The 17,174-nt window shown below is 31.3% G+C and overlaps 2 protein-coding genes across 2 annotated transcripts in view; one reads left to right on the forward strand and one right to left on the reverse strand.

The window, feature by feature from the left end:
• Nucleotides 1-12,991, reverse strand: part of LOC139485385 (glutamate receptor-like) — a 35,353-nt gene extending 22,362 nt beyond the window's left edge. Inside the window, exons 1-2 of the mRNA XM_071269833.1 lie at nt 12,788-12,991; nt 9,305-9,451 (exon numbers count right to left, since the gene is read on the reverse strand). Coding sequence (XP_071125934.1) covers nt 9,305-9,451; nt 12,788-12,914 — 274 coding nt within the window. The 5' untranslated portion in view covers nt 12,915-12,991. The remainder of the gene's footprint in view (nt 1-9,304; nt 9,452-12,787) is intronic.
• Nucleotides 12,992-13,147: 156 nt separating this feature from the next.
• LOC139485384 (glutamate receptor-like) overlaps nt 13,148-17,174 on the forward strand; it is a 31,416-nt gene continuing 27,389 nt past the window's right edge. Inside the window, exon 1 of the mRNA XM_071269832.1 lies at nt 13,148-13,628. Within this exon, the coding sequence (XP_071125933.1) occupies nt 13,481-13,628 (148 nt within the window). The 5' untranslated portion in view covers nt 13,148-13,480. The remainder of the gene's footprint in view (nt 13,629-17,174) is intronic.

The raw sequence follows: 17,174 nt of genomic DNA on the forward strand, positions 1-17,174 counted from the left end.
ATTGCAGCAAGTTTTCTTAATTGTTATAAATTATAAATCAATTCCAATAATATGTACTTAACTTTTAACACAAATAGATTATTATTTGCTGAAGAATTTAGACTCTAGACTACATTTTTGTTTATAAATCTTTGAGCTTGATTTCTTTTTTTTTCGAAGTGAAAACTCAAAATAAATAATTTTTATTTTTAACCATGGCGTTGTCAGTTTATTTTCTATCTATGAGTTTGACTCTCCCTCTGGTATTTTTTTCCCTCCTTTGTTAGAGTTTGGATAGGTTCTAATAATATTAATGTGTACATTGGTTATGTGACACCTTTTAAGAACTAAAGGTATTACTAACATTTTGTTTCAGCATTTTTTTATACAGCCTAAGAACAAACATATTTGCTGTCGAAAATTTATTTGATATTTATTATATATATATTTGTAAGTACTATATCAAAATAACTCAGATAATTACCTTGTGAAAACAACAAGGCCAAACACCACATACTGTGTTTTTTTTTTATGTTCGGTATCAACATTTAGTTTAGTAGCTTTTGAAAAAACAAGCATCTACGATCAGTAGAAGAAGAATAAAGAATCGAACGATGTTATAAAATAAATGGCCCTAATGTTTTGATATGTTACTCGGTCAAACAAAGCAGATAGTGTTATCTGCTTTCCGTTTTGTATAAACACACAATACTTTTTGCGATGATTTAAACATGAATTTTGAAAACTGTTATACGGTTTTATGCTTTAAGTGTACAGTTTTGAATTAAGTTCATTAAAATGAAATTTGCATTGCCATAATAATCCAAATGAAACATGTTTGTACAAGGAATTAAATGATTTCTTTCAGCTTTCTCTGAAACAAACAGGAAGAAGGAAGGTCGCTGATTTTTTGTGGATAGATTTTGCGATGTAATCCAAAATTAGGGTTATGATGAAACTTAACGACCATCGAAGCATCCTTTGTTCCCTTCTCAATTAGTTTATTTTAATACCAAATTCATACCTTAATGTATACAGAAATATGTATAAACTTGGTTATCTATGTTTGAGTAAATATCAATGGACGAAAAACGCAAAAAGATGACGCTAAAAAGGTATCAGACTATGAATGCCAAAACATCTAAAAAACACAAACAAAACACTAATCTAACCATCTTTTTCTGGTGTCACCTTCGTCATGAGTTAAAAATTTTAGGTCTTTCGTTTCTGTGTGTCTGGTAATTCGAGAAATCTCTAGATAACTTTTGGTTAAAATGATAGCAAATTATTTATTTCTATTGCATATCAACCAATTATAACAACTAGAAAGGACACCAATATTATATTAATATAATTACATTAGATGTATGTTTCATTATAATAGAATTACGTTCTTCTGATTGGCTAACTGCACATCATGCGTTAAAATTCCTTAAGCAATTGCATAACACAATAACACTTAATATCATTCATGATAACACGAGTCCCACAATAAAGTGCACAGGTGAATTGAATAAAGAAGAGTGAAAAAATTCGTGTTTTCATGATCCTAGCTAAAAAATGTAATTATAAGTATTGAATGCTTCTTTTCGTAACTTCATAAGGTTTTTAAAGCGTTGACTGTGCGCTCATTTTTAGAATGAAGCGCTTCCGCTTCCGCGCTTTATACAAAATGGACTATGGCCAACGCTTTTACACACCAATGAAGTTACAAAAAGAAGCATTCAATTCTTTATTATAAAATATAAACTACAAGGATGCATTAGTGTATAATTACCAATCTGTCTAAGATTCAGGCAGTGGTGAAAACATGACAAACAAAAACCCACTCAGGTTGACATTAATTTATGTTCAAATTGTATAATGGTGAATTAATGTAACATTCGCATTCGTTATATCCGTGCACTATTATATAATTTTGATATAAATTCATGTCTGAATCTTAGGCAGACTGGTATTTAAACACTAAATTAAATGTTTTCTTGTAGGTTTTATTTTTTTTATATAGATGAGCGCGAAAAAAAACTTGATACGGGAGCAAGACTCTCTTCCCTTTTAAAAGATTCTCCTATCAAAACAAGATCAGGAAAGCCATAATATCATAAAGCAATTACGACATATGAACTAGACTTGTCAAAACGAAATATACATCTATATGATATCTGTTATATAGTCGATATCACTACATACAAACACTTTCTGAAAGCATCATTCGACAAATGACTTCCACCAAACTTGTACAAATCCATTATCCTCTGAAACAAAATAAATCTTTCGCTCAGGGAATTAAATAATTCGTTTCCATAGTAACTAAAATGAAAAGGAGTAGAAATGTGCAAAATTGATTTGACACGCAAAGTGTAAATCCTCTGTCGTGCGTCTTCAAATTCACCGGTTTCTCTTAAATATTTATCAAAATATCGACTTCTCCCAATTAGTGGGAAAATAACGCGGTTAAGTTTGGAATTGTTAGGAATTCGTTGTATAATTGACCATGTTATGCCAATTAAAAGTTGTTATATGATACAAAAACAAATTGCAATTTGGTAATAGTTCCAGTTTCAAATGTTAATAATTTTTTTTAATTCATTCTGTCATTTTTTTTTTTATGGCAACAAGATTAATCCACAACTACTGTTTATAAATGTCAGTGGGGGTAGAATACTTATATAGTAGTAATATATATAGCACATCAATGATAACATGGCTATTTTTTAACCTTTAGTATAGTTGTTATCTTTTTGACACATTCTCCATTTCCATTCTCCATTTTAGCATGACACCTTCCCATGGACTTTCTTTACTAACAAATTATTATAGAAAGTCGCTGACCTTCCTGTGACAGTGTACGTCAACAGTCGAAGTTTCTCCTGCTATGCATGCATTTATCCGTTCTGCAAATCAACATCCGGTCAAAATATCCCGGGAGGAAAAGGAATTGACAGCAAATAAATTTACAGATATAACAACATCTGATATAATAATGTTGGAGACTGAGAATATATGTCATTTAATGCATGCAGTTAGTATTCAAAATAGAAGAATGAAAATACAAGACAATAAAGTAGTCAGACAACACGAAGAGTAAAAATAATTTCCAGTAGATACATTCAATGCATGGCAATAATTTATTTTGAATTTATTGACCCATAAAATTAATTTTTGACTCTTCACATTTTACATAATCCGCAATTATATATTTTGAATCTATTGAACAATAAAATAAATTTTTGACTCTTCACATTGAATAATCCGCGAAGCCATATTAAAATGAATTTTTGACTCTTCACATTGAATAATCCGCTTTAAAATGTGAAGAGTCAAAAATTAATTTTATGAGTCAATAAATTCAAAATAAATTATTGCCATTCATTATAAATAAATTTCTATCAAAAATAAAGCTCAAAGAACTTTTTATGTTATTTATATTAACAATAACAACGTACGTACACACATGTTGGCGTATGAATACACAACGTTATCTAGAGTGGGCGTGTCGCCATAAAAAATGACAACATTGAAAATAAAACTAATATTTTAACCAATAAAAAGACAGTAAATACACCAAATTTATTTATTTTACAATATAATGTTACTTAAAGTTTAGAAGCTGCATGTACGGATTTTAATAAAAATTTAAACAATTTATGACATTAGATTCTTCCAGAAATATTTAGTTCAAAGATGACATCTCAAATGTATTACTCTGATTTATTTAATATTTGTTGTATTCAAGAAATTATATACTAAAATAAGGAGATGTGGTATGATTGCCATTGAACCAACTATCCACAAACAGACTAATTTAAAAGTTCAAATGAAGGGGATGTAATCAATCACAGGTATGTGTATGATTTCACTCAGTATCCCAGTATAGGGGTTGTTTTTTTACAATAATAGATATGAATACACGTAGAAAAGAGAATAGGTATATGACAGAGGAAACAAACAACTTTAACTTTTGTTTTTAAATTTTGCATGAAAATAGAGAAATTTGCTTCTGTTGTGCATGTACTGATATATGCATACCCCATTTACGTCCTTTTTCTATTTAACGAAAATCAAAACAAAATTAATAAATCATCATTTTAAAAGTAAATAGTAAAATTGTCATGTAATTGATAACCAAAGATAGTTAATTTACCATTTTCCATGTTATCAATAACACGACGTGACCACTTGTGGAACAGGTATTGGGATATATTCTTATGTTTTGATGCTCTAATTTTTCCTTTGTAGATTTTCATATTTTAGTGTTCCTTCGTATTGAGCTCTTTATATTTAAAAAAAAAAGTTAAATATTCTTGAACGTTAAAAAGGTTTGGTGTACATCAAGGTATTATTACAGCTTCATGTGTAGAAGTCTTGCTCAACAAATGTTATAGAAGTATTGCGACGTGCGTAATATCTCAGCAAAAACAGAAATACATGATGATCCTGATCATTTCAGACAACGTGTCTAATTTGATTCATACCAAAAAACCTACACTAGGAGATACGAGTTAATCTATAATTTTATGAACCAATATTTTCAGACAAAATGTCTCATTTAATTCATTACAAAATTATACTAGAAGATATGAGATAATAATTTTTGAAGTCTAATTAACTTGTTGGATTGGAACAAGAAGTCATCATAAGAAAGAAGAAATATTTATATTATGTGAGCAATATAAATAACAAAAAATTTGTTAAAACGCCAAGTAATTGTAATTGTTTTTCACAGCTGTAGTAGTTGTGATCACCCTATTTACCGTGGCACAGACGACATACATGTATGGGGTCAGTTATTGACCATACCATTAATAGATTGAGCTATATATGCGTATCTACTTGGTAACAAATAAGTTATAGGAATAAACATTTATAAACTGAAAGAAAGTTGTTTTTGATTCCTGTAAATATCATTTAACTACAGGGAATCAGTATTTATGATATAACGTATCATTGTTGAAGGCCGTACGGTTGACTATTATATTTGGTAACATCCACTGCATTTCAACTTTGGTGGACAGTTTTCTCATTATCAATCATAATTCCTCACCTCCTTGTCTTTGTATAGTCATATATGCTTTTTTTATCCACACCGACATTTTTATTTCACTTCCTATATAATTGTTAAAAAAATGGATCATCCTTTAATATGAATTTAAAATAGTTAAAACGTTAAAATATCACAAAAAATCATGTTACAAAAAAAAATCATACACATGGAAATTTTTCATGTAGAAGTTCTTTAATTAAATTAGTTCACAACCCCGTATTTGCTCTAACTTACCCACACGCAAAAAATAGTGTTGGCAGAAGCCCCAGTGATATGTAGAACGGATGTATATGAGATGCATGAGTTTATGTATATTGAAATTGCAAAAGAACAACCCTCCAAAATTTCCATATTTACAGTATAAACGGAATAAGAACAGTTTATGAAACATAATATCTATTATATGAAATTGAAAACGGAAACAGGAAAAGTTTCAAAGAGAAACCAACCTGATCAAAGGGCAGAAAACAAAGGCCACCAAGGGGGATGGTTCTTCAACACAGCGAAAAAATCTCGCACCAGGGGGCGGACTTAAGCTGACCATTATAAACTATACATGTAGTAATGCAAATATATGCATGTCTCATTCTATACTGAAGCCATTATATCCTAGTGAAAATGTCGTGTGTTACCAGTGATATAAAATGGATAGTCGGATCAGTTACAAAGAGAAAATCTTTCTCCGGTAGGTTTATATCCCGAGATAAATGGTAAAACATTAGGAAAAGTGCAAGAAATATTTGATGTTATTAATAAAGCAATCATATACTGTCTGTCAAAGTTAACTTCAAATGGGAAATTTCAAGAAAACTTACATTTGATATTAAAAGTCCGTTGTATAATGTCCTAAAGAATTTTTGCCTTTAACATGTGATGTTTATACTTTAATATTGTCCGTGAAAGATCATTTTGTATGAGAAAAAGCATTTTTCGGAGAACAAACAGAAATCAGAAGAGCTGAAATGTCAATATTAATATATTCAAAGAACATTTCAAAGGCCTTAAGAGTTAAAAAAAAAATATGGCTGCAATGTAAATACAAGACATTTTAAGATTGATAATAGTTTTGTTTCCTATACTATAGTACAAAAATTTATATGATAATTTCCCTTTGTCAAAATATTGTTCGATGTACATGAAAAGAACAAATCAATTCAGGCTGGGAAAGTCATCTCTACGCATTAAATAAGGTTCTATCATACAGATCAAGATACATCGAGATGCGTTCGTTTACTTCTGATACATGTACACGTAGTTATGTGTGAAGATAAAATAACATAGGTATAAAATATTTATCAGATAAAGTGTTTATCATCTAGCAATACGATAGTACTCGTGTATTAACATTTTGAGTAATTTCAAACTTACCTTACAGATCGTGGTATTGACATGCCCGAGAATTTACTTTATTATTTGCCCTCTAAGGCATCTGTTTAATACTTATGGGGGCATCATAATCAAATACAGTAGATTAGTTAACAAAAAACAATATATAACGACATCTATCTAGCTTCTATTGCAATAACAGCTAGAGGCATTGTTGAACGCATGTGCGTAATTTGGTCCCTTGGTGTCCTATCTTCAAAACTTTGAACATGTGTGTCAGCTCATGAAGTATTATATTGACAATTTGAAGCTTGGTATTTTTGTTAAATTTTTGAGTAAAGTGTAAAAGTGTACGGCGGCTTCGGGGGAAAAATGTAGACATCCTGCTACAAGCATGAAATTTGGCACAAAGCTTCGTCTAGTATTACTCTTTGATTTCAGATAGGGAGGCATTTGAAAAAATGCACCACTTTCGGTAAAATTCAATATGGCGGATATTATACTTAAATCAGCCCAATATCGAAGGCTGATATTTGAAAAGGTGTTATAACCATGCTACTATCATTATATTCGGCACAAACCTTTGTTATGTGCTACTTTTTGATATTTTATAGATTATATAACTTTAAAAACCCTACTTCCGGTTAAATCCAACATGGCGAACATTGTACTTAAACAAGCGTATTTTTTTGGAAGGGTAATTGAAATGTGTTTTAAGGTATTGCTACTATCAGTATATTGCGCAGGAACTTTATTTGATTTTACATTTTGAAAAAAACATAAATATCAAAATAAAAAAATTATATTTCTATGTCCGCCATATTGGACATTACCCGAAGTAGGTGTTTTAAAGACCTTTTCCTATAAATTGTATGCGTGAGAAGCACAAAAAAAAGGTTCCTCACAATATAAGGATAGCAGCCATACGTTAAAACACAGTCCAATCACCCTTTCTAAATAATAGTCTTTTTTTTTGTTTAATGTCCGCCATAAAATTTTACGATAGTTAGACAGGATGTGCACAATTCGTCTGAAATATGCTTGTAGTCGCTGGAATATAATAGCATTTAGAGATTTTTCAATCATCTGAACAGGTTGAGAAGTGATTTAATACATGTGTTTCACAATATATATATTTTTTTTACTTTACAATTTTAAATATCAACGGGTATCGTTAAGTTTTGACACTTTGTTTGTGTGTATAAATGAAAAGTTGGCTTCTACATGTATGCTTTAAAATCTATTTTGATGCAACTGTAAATCACTAGTCTTGTAATCACAGGTTTACCTTAACTTTTCGTCGTCTGCCTGTCATTTAAAAGACGTGGAGTATACCGAAGGGAAAATCAAAGCTTATTATTTAAAAGACTGACAAAATGATGGCAAAAACACGACAAACGACGAACAGAAAAACTTCACTTTTGTGAATCCTTCAGTTGGTTCAACATTTTTCACGTAGACAGAAACCCTTTATTAAGGAAATCAATATAGGAAACACTCTGGAATATCGTATCAACTAAAAGTTATATATACTCCTTCATATCTAGCCAAGATGAATGGCGGATTAGAGTTTGTCACATAGTAAGAGCTTTTTGTTATATATCATATATTGACCTGCCAAGCGTATAATCTGGCTATGTTCCTTGAATGTGCTGCTTTTCGAAACTCACGTAACAAAAATTTACTAAAATTACTCATTCACATCTTAAAAATTGAAAAACTGAGTTTTCTTCTTTTTTTCATTTCAATAAATTATATTCAATTTAATTACAGTTATGGTTTAATTAGGTCAAAAAAATTTAATTTGAAAGTGACGTATTACTTAAAAATACTGCGTAAAATAATTTTCCTATTATCATAGTTCCTTAACTTTGAAACCTGTGAGAAAAACTGTTATGCCTCAAAACATTTGACTATAAAGCTTTGGAAATAGTGAATGGTACAGATAAATGCAGCTAATGGTTGTCTTTTCTCGAGTACAATCAATATGGCGTTCGATATTGTCAGTTTAAAATATTGCATATTCTGGTTAATGGTACAGAACAATAATAGAAAGATGAAACATAAAATACAAACAACGTGAACAAATCTATAATGAGCACTGCCGTCTTTTCTTTTTCATTTCTTTTTCTTTTTTTGTTTGGGGGGGGGGGGGGGGAGGGGGGAAGACGGTATTTAGACTTTTAGTATTGAGATGCTTGTGCATTTTTAACGAATTATATTTCTAAATAAAACGTTAATAGGTTGTGTGTAGAGGTTGCACTTTGTAAATACTGCTGTTTCACAAAACACGCCTATTTTGGTGAGATATATAATATTCATAAATATTTTGTTTTTCTTACATACTGGTTCCCAGATATTACGTCTATGTTTCATCTCATAGGGACATTACTTTGGACTGGAGTTTGACCCTTATAAGTACACATGGATAGAGGAGAACTTGAATCTGAGGAGGACCCAAAGTTAAAAAAGGGGTAGTTTATACTTTAAGTATAAGTTTAGACTCTTAGGAGTGATGGGCATATAAGTTTTGGAATATGCCACACAGCCCTTTCTTTCGACCTTTGAATAAAATTGAAGTGCATAACAACTTTCCATTCTATGATATATTTTTTTTACAAAACTGTTTTTAAAAAGTGGCAAACAGTTGGCCGTAAATGGAGTTTCTATGGGAAATTGCATTGTCTTTATTTACAGAAGTACAACCTTAAGTAATCTAAACAGTTTGGTAGTTCTTATCATACTTTGTTAATAACGGTTTTACCTGAAATTCAGATTATTATCCCTACTGACACTGACGAAATTGAGAAATAAGTTAAAACCCACATACAATGTAGTAAGTAAAACCATGAAAGTATTATATTTTACTTCCATGGTAAAATACATCTTCATTGCACATGTTAATGTATAATTGATCTTATAATTGCATTTTTGTAATGAATGCATTGTACTTACTTGCATTACTAACATGAAAACTATCTTGACATTCGACAATCTCGTGTGTTTGCTCCAAATGTATATCCTTGTCTGAATTCGACAACCTCCGAACTTCAAACTCAAATGTCTTGGCTAAATGTTCTGATTTACGATCAAATATGGCACCTGCAAAAAAAGCATAGTGAATGCAAGATAAAATTGAGAATGGAAATGTGGAATGTGTCAACAACCCAACCATAGAGCAGACAACAGCCGAAGGCCACCAATTGGGTCTTTTCATGTAGCGAGAAACTCCCGCACCCGGAGGCGTCCTTCGACTGGCCCATAAACAAATATATATACTAGTTCAGTTATAATGGACGCCATACTAAACTCAGAATCATACACAAGAAACTAAAATTAAAAATCATACAAGACTAACAAAGGCCAGAGGCTCCTGACTTGGAACAGGCGCATTCGTGCAGACGACAAACAGCAAACCAGTCCAATTTCACTGATGTTGCATCAATAAACTGGTCCGCCGTTCTATCTATAGCTTCGCACCGAAGGAACGGGTTGGTGCCATTGTCACATTGGCATTAATTGGACGATTTTTACAAATTCAACGATTCGCTAATAAATTTGACCTATTATAGTGATAGGAAATTGACCACAAATGTTAATACTGTGATGCCGCAAAATAAATAAGTATTTGTTAATTAACCCCATGGTGGTAGCGCAGATAAATGACCAACGAGCGTGTTAACATGTTCTTGACAAACTGAGCCGGTATCTTTTATTCCCTTAAGAACTCAGTAGGGTTATAAATGTGCTAATTTCTTGTTTGATTTCCTATCAGTATAACACATAATAAACAAAGCACATAATGCACTAGTCTCGTCGAATTATCAAATCCCGTGGTCAGAATTCTGACCACGGGATTTAGGCCATACCTGTTGTCAGTGTAGCGATAAGTGAACACAACAGGGGTCCAGTTTATTGCATCAATAGTCCTACGACACACAGGGTCAAAGTCCAATGTCGTTATTGTAACATCAGCATTCCTAAGACAAACAGGTTTTAGATCAAAATTATGGATACATGCATGAGGGTCGTAATGGGGAATAACGGTAAAAATTCTTGCCAAATAACGGTAATTTTTGTTGTATGACGATAAAACATAAACTTTCTTTTAGACAATAAAACATCGACTGATTTTGACGAACCACGTTATTTTATATTTGCAAAAAATGACGGTAACTATAATTATTTGGGACCTCTGACGAATCACGATAAGGATATTTTGACGAATCACGGTAAAATTTCAACCAACTTGACGCCGAAAATGACTGTTTGACGCCTGACGTTAAAGGGCATTACTACCCTCATATATTACATTTCTCAGATAAGTGTAATAGATTAAATCATACAGAATAATTGTATTATCTATTACAATTAACATAAATCCCATTTGATAATTCAATTAATATTGTCTCCCACAAGTTTACTTTTGTGCAATGTTTCAATCAACAAAACAAACGGATCTCAACGTTAAAATATTTGTTTTTTAAACCTATAATATTCGGAGTATTTCTATTATTATTAATGGAGCGATTTCATATAATTCTAATCCCTGCACAATTCAATCATTATTTGCTTTTGTGACTAATTTACTGACTCTGCATGTCTTCAAGTAAATTATTCTTTCATATTATGGTGTACCTCATTGACAGAAGTTGCAAGTTCAGTGACATGACATATCTTTAATTTGACGTTTGCACTTCTTTTATTTACATTAAAGTAAATGCTATAAATGCATAAATTATTTTTTGAATAGCCTGAAATGGAAAAAAAAAACGATTAAGTAGAAAACTAATTTCAAACCCCAACACTGATTTTTACAGCCACAGTAAGGTGCACGTGTAATTGTAATATTTACTTTCCTAGAACGAGGCCACTGTTTGTGTAACCTAATAAGGTCAATGGATCGGAAGACTGTGATTGGACCAAAAGTACAGCATCATCTGAGTATAGTTTCTCAAGCTGAGGGATAAATAAGGAGAAGGAAAATATAAAATGATTTTGCATGCATGAAGATTTGTTTTTAAAGTGTCACGTTATACATTGCATGATAAAAGGCATCAAATAACTCGTAACCTTTGATGTACATGTATAAAGATAGAAGAAAAAGTAAACGGTTATCATATATATTCAAATTTATTTCTGATTATTATAATGAAGAATACTTTAGTTAACTTTGTATGAAGGTTCTGGTCAGTGTTAGAAAGAGGTGAAAACCTTAATCATGCTATTATTATTCACATGGCTCTGGAGATATACACTAGCTGTCTACCGTTCCACTATTATAGGAATCAACCGACCAAACTATTGTACTACAGTTTTAATGTTTGGTTATGATAAAAAAAAAAAAAATACAATCTTCAATCTAATTTATTAGCAATAGATTTTTTCATAATGTATGCAATTCTCTTATTCTGTAATATTCCTTTACACTTCCTACCAAAGTTGTACACTGACTACAGTTGGTAATGTGTATCGAGATAACCTTCAAAATTTTTGGATTTAATATACATAAAACATAGAATCATTTAGAGAACATTCTAGCTCTCCCTTTTCGTTAAAAATCCCGCACAAAAAGGCTCTGCAGTCATTTGTGTTATTCCTATGGTGCATACACGTACGTAAATTTTAGTGAAAAAGTCTAATAGATATGCTAACTGAACGACTGTGTTTTCTTTTCACAAAGATCATTCTATTAAATCGTTGTTAATTTTTACACATAACTGCTTTTTTTTCAATCTATGTTACATTAAAAATGATAACAACATAGATGCATACATTGTAGTTGTTGTTATGCTAATTAATAGTGTATTGAGGATATTTTTAAATTAGTCAACCAATTAGATACATGTATCAATAGAAACTTATATACTGTTATATATATATATTCCAAGATGTATAAAACTTAGAAATACACCAAAATATTTTATAATCACTAATTGATTCCCCAAAACTGTTAACAAATTTTGCAGTCGAAATAATATATCTGAAAGATTCAGATTTCCAATAATTGGCTATCATATTCAGTAATTTGATGAAGTTATCCCATAGGAGGTGCTGTGATAACCAAAAAGTTAATTACATAAATAGAATATCCTCTGTCTAAGGACATAATTAAATAAAACGAATGAGATACTGGTCAGTCCAATAATCACTTATAACTCCCCAGGGGTACACAAGTTATACAGTTTACATGGTCGATATCTTGTTTCTTAAGAAATGATTGAAATAAAAGAGTATGACGCAAATACATACACAAAGTCACTTAAGAATAAACATATCTACATTTCATTCCGATAAACGACTAGAAATTTATAAATGACGGCAATCTTAGATCAAAAATCAATTGTAATAATAGATTAAGATATTAATGGTACATTTCAATTAAATATAAACGATCATGCAGGCTAATATAATTTTATTTAAAAAAAATTAACTTACCAATTTTACGTCTTTTACTTGAATCTTGCGCATCTATCGTTGTAAAAACATAATAAAAAGATACTAATAGATATATCTTCATCTTCACTTGTTGTTTCATTGTGTAGTTTTTACTAAAAATCTCCATTAGGCAAAAGATGCTTCATTTTTCCTCTATAACGCAGTAATTTGTATGCGCATGTCAGCTTCGGCTATCTATAACTGAGGGCTCTTCAAGATGGAGTTTAAATTGATGTCAATACCACCCTTGCTTCTTTATTGATGGTGTAAGCTCGTTGTATGCAATCTAATTACTTTCTCTAGGGATGATGACAGCACACTTATAGATTTAAAACATTAACTAAAAGATGCTGTGTGAAGTTCTAAGCCTCTTTGTCGTGGATGCAAAGGGTAAATGTGTGTAATTGGTTAATGTCAATTTTATTTATCATGTTTATTGGTCGATTTGTCCGGTTCGTACCATGTTATTTTCACTAATTTCATTTATCTGAATTATTGGATTGTAAATCTATTACGGAGACACTGTAAAAAGCAGACCCAATCTGGGTGAAATAAATGACATTTTGATTGTATTGAACAAGAAATTTGAAACCGTGATTTAAGTGTTTAATGATGGGTTTCTATAAGAGCTTTGCAAAAGTGTTGAAAATGCTAAGCATGAAGCATAAAACAATATGATCTTTAAACAAGTCAATGAAGAGTATTTTAAAGAAAAACAACAATAGTGTTTTCGTGGTGCGTAGAACTGGTTTAGTTTTTAATATGGGTGGTACCATGCTGATTTGGTTCCTCGTTATTTCGGTACTTAGCAGAACTTCGGACGGCATAGATATCTATGGGGGTAAGTACTTTAATTATTTAAGTTTTGTCTTGTCTATCAAATACCTGATATAAAATGTTTTCCGTCATAGCATGGTAAACAAAACATCACTCTTTATATTGAAATCTCAGACTATTTAACGTTCAAACGGGATGACTTTTTTTTAAATCCACAGTTTTGTAAGAGTTACATTGTACTTGAATTTCCAAATTACAAGTGCAGTCATTTTTTCTTTAGGGGGATTAAGGTGTGGGGGGAGGGTAACGATTAATCATCACGAACCTACATGACATAGACTGGATAATTTAAACAAGAAAAAGTTCTATCTGCAATCACCCAGTTTAGGTGGGCTCTGCATTGCTTCATTTTATATGTTTGGTTCAAAAATGTTGGTTTGTACACCATTAGATGTGTACGCATTTTGTCTCTGCTGTCCATGGTGTTGTTTGATCTTGTTTGTTTCAATGTTGATTGTTTCTTTTGCGTACAATGTAATATGTTATGTAGAAAATGCGTATTGTAATAAGTCATACATGTTAGAAAATGCACATACCTATAATCACTGTGCTTAAACGGCTTTAAGTTACCCACAGCCCAAGATGGCGGACTCTAAACTCGTTGATATTTAATTCATACAAAATGTACCTTTTGCGACGTGTTTCATGCAGAATGTAAATATTTATAGGATTATTGAATAAAGAAATGACTAACAATTACCATAAATTTGTTAATATAGAGTTCACTAGTAGTAACTTTTCATGATCTCAAATTTTCTAATTAATCAAAAACGTTTTTGATACTGTTTATGCTTATATGTTGACTAAATTGGGCATATAGATAATAACTTTTAGTTTAAAGAAATATACAAAATATTATATTTCAATGAACAATAACAAAACACTTTAGTATCTGTACAATTACATAATATAATGCAGTCTACGATCCTGGAAAACTATATACATGTGTAGGTTTATTTATGCAAAGATTTGTCAAATAGATATAAGATGATGCAGCATGAGTGCCAATGAGACAATTCTCCATCCAAGTCTCAATTTGTAAAAAGTTAACCATTACAAATCAAAGCTACGGCCTTCAACACGGAACCTTGGCTCACACCGAACAGCAAGCTGGAACGGGCCCCAAAATAACAACTATAAAACAATTCAAAGAGGAAAACCAACTGTCTAATCTATGTAAAAAACAAAAATTAGAAACACTTATGAACAGCATTAACAAACTACAACCACTGAACATAAGGTTCCAGACTAGGACAAGTGCAAACAAATGCTGGGGGTTAAAATGTTTTAACAGGCGCCATCGTTCAACCTAACATGAAACAGAACTATAACATCGCAACAAAGAAAGACACACTATAAAATACCAATGGAATTTGCTTGTTTCGTTCGCCAAATACAAGACGTCACCCATCTGCAAGTCAATGTTATACCACCATAATTCAAAGTCATAATTGTACAACTAAATCTGTAATGCACCATTGAACAACTCAATCTGTAATTCATCATTGTTCAACCCAATCTGTAGATAGTCATTGTACAACCCAATCTGTAGGTCGTCATTGTACAACCGAATCTGTAAGTCATAATTGTACAACTCAATCTGTAATTTATCATTGATCAACTCATTCTGTAATTCATCATTGTACAACCCAATCTGTAAATAGTCATTGTACAACCCAATCTGTAGGTCGTCCTTGTACAACCGAATCTGTAAGTCATCATTGTACAACTTAATCTGTAAGTCATCATTGTGGAACTCAATCTGTAGGTAACCCAATACGTCAGTCATATTTGTACAACTCAATCTGAAAGTGATCACTGTACAACTCTATCTGAAAGTCATCATTGTACAACTCAATGTGTAAGTCATCATTGTACAGCTTGATCTGTAATTCAGCATTTACCAACCCAATCTGCAAGTCATTATTAAACAACTCAATTTGTTAGTCATCATTGTACAACTAGATCTGTAGTTTATCATAGTACAACTGGATCTGTAAGTTATCATTGTACAACTCGATCTGTAAGTTATCATTGTTCAACTCAATCTGTCAGTCATTATTGTACAATCGATTTGAAAGTCATCATGGTACAACTCGATCTGTAAGTCATCATTGTACAACTCAATTTGTTAGTTACGACTGTACAACTGGATCTGTAAGTTATCATTGTACAACTCGATTTGTTAATTATCCCTGTACAACTCTATCTGTAAGTCATCATTGTATAACTCGATTTGTTGATTATCACTGTACAACTAGATCTGTAAGTTATAATTGTACAACTCAATCTGTAAATCACAATTGTACAACTTGATTTATAAGTCATCACTGTACAACTGGATATGTAAGTTATCATTGTCCAACTTGATCTGCAAGTAATTATTGTACAACTGGATTTGTAAATCATCATTGAACAACTTGATCTGCAAGTAATCATTGTACAACTCGATTTGTAAGTCATCACTGTACAACTCTATCTGTAAGTCATCATTGTACAACTGGATCTGTAAGTTATCATTGTACAAGTCGATCTGAAAAACATCATTGTACAACTTGATCTGCAAGTTATTATTGTACAACTGGATTTGTAAATCATCATTGTATAACTTGATCTGCAAGATATCATTGTGTAAATCGATTTGTAAGTCATCACTGTACAACTCTATCTGTAAGTCATCATTGTACAACTTTATTTGTAAGTCATCACTGTACAACTCCATCTGAAATTTAGCATTGTACAGCTCGATTTTTTAGTCATCATGGTATTACTCGATCTGTAAGTTATCATTGTCCAAATCGATCTGTAAATTATAATTTTAAAACTAGATCTCTAAGTTATCATTGTATAACTCGATTTGTAAATCATCATTGTACAAATTGATTTGCAAGTAATTATTGTACAACTCAATCTGTCAGTCATTATTGTACAAATCAATTTGCTATTTACCACTGTACAACTGGATCTGTAAGTTATCATTGTACAACTCGATTTGTTAATTATCACTGTTCAACTCTATCTGTAAGTCATCATTGTACAACTCGATTTGTTAATTATCAGTGTACAACTAGTTTGTAAGTTATAATTGTACAACTCAATCTGTAAATCACAATTGTACAACTCGATTTATTAGTCATCACTGTACAACTGGATCTGTAAGTTATCATTGTCCAACTTGATCTGCAAGTAATTATTGTACAACTGGATTTGTAAATCATCATTGTACAACTTGATCTGCAAGTTATCATTGTACATCTCGATTTGTAAGTCATAACTGTACAACTCTGTCTGTAAGTCATCATTGTACAACTGGATCTGTAAGTTATCATTGTATAACTCGATCTGAAAACATCATTGTTCAACTTGATCTGCAAGTTATTATTGTACAACTGGATTTGTAAATCATCATTGTATAACTTGATCTGCAAGTTAGCATTGTATAAATCGATTTGTAAGTCATCACTGTACAACTCTATCTGTAAGTCATCATTGTACAACTTTATTTGTTAGTCATCACTGTACAACTCGATCTGAAAGTTATCATTGTCCA

Source organism: Mytilus edulis, chromosome 8 (genome assembly GCF_963676685.1).
Source record: "Mytilus edulis chromosome 8, xbMytEdul2.2, whole genome shotgun sequence".
Taxonomy (NCBI): domain Eukaryota; kingdom Metazoa; phylum Mollusca; class Bivalvia; order Mytilida; family Mytilidae; genus Mytilus; species Mytilus edulis.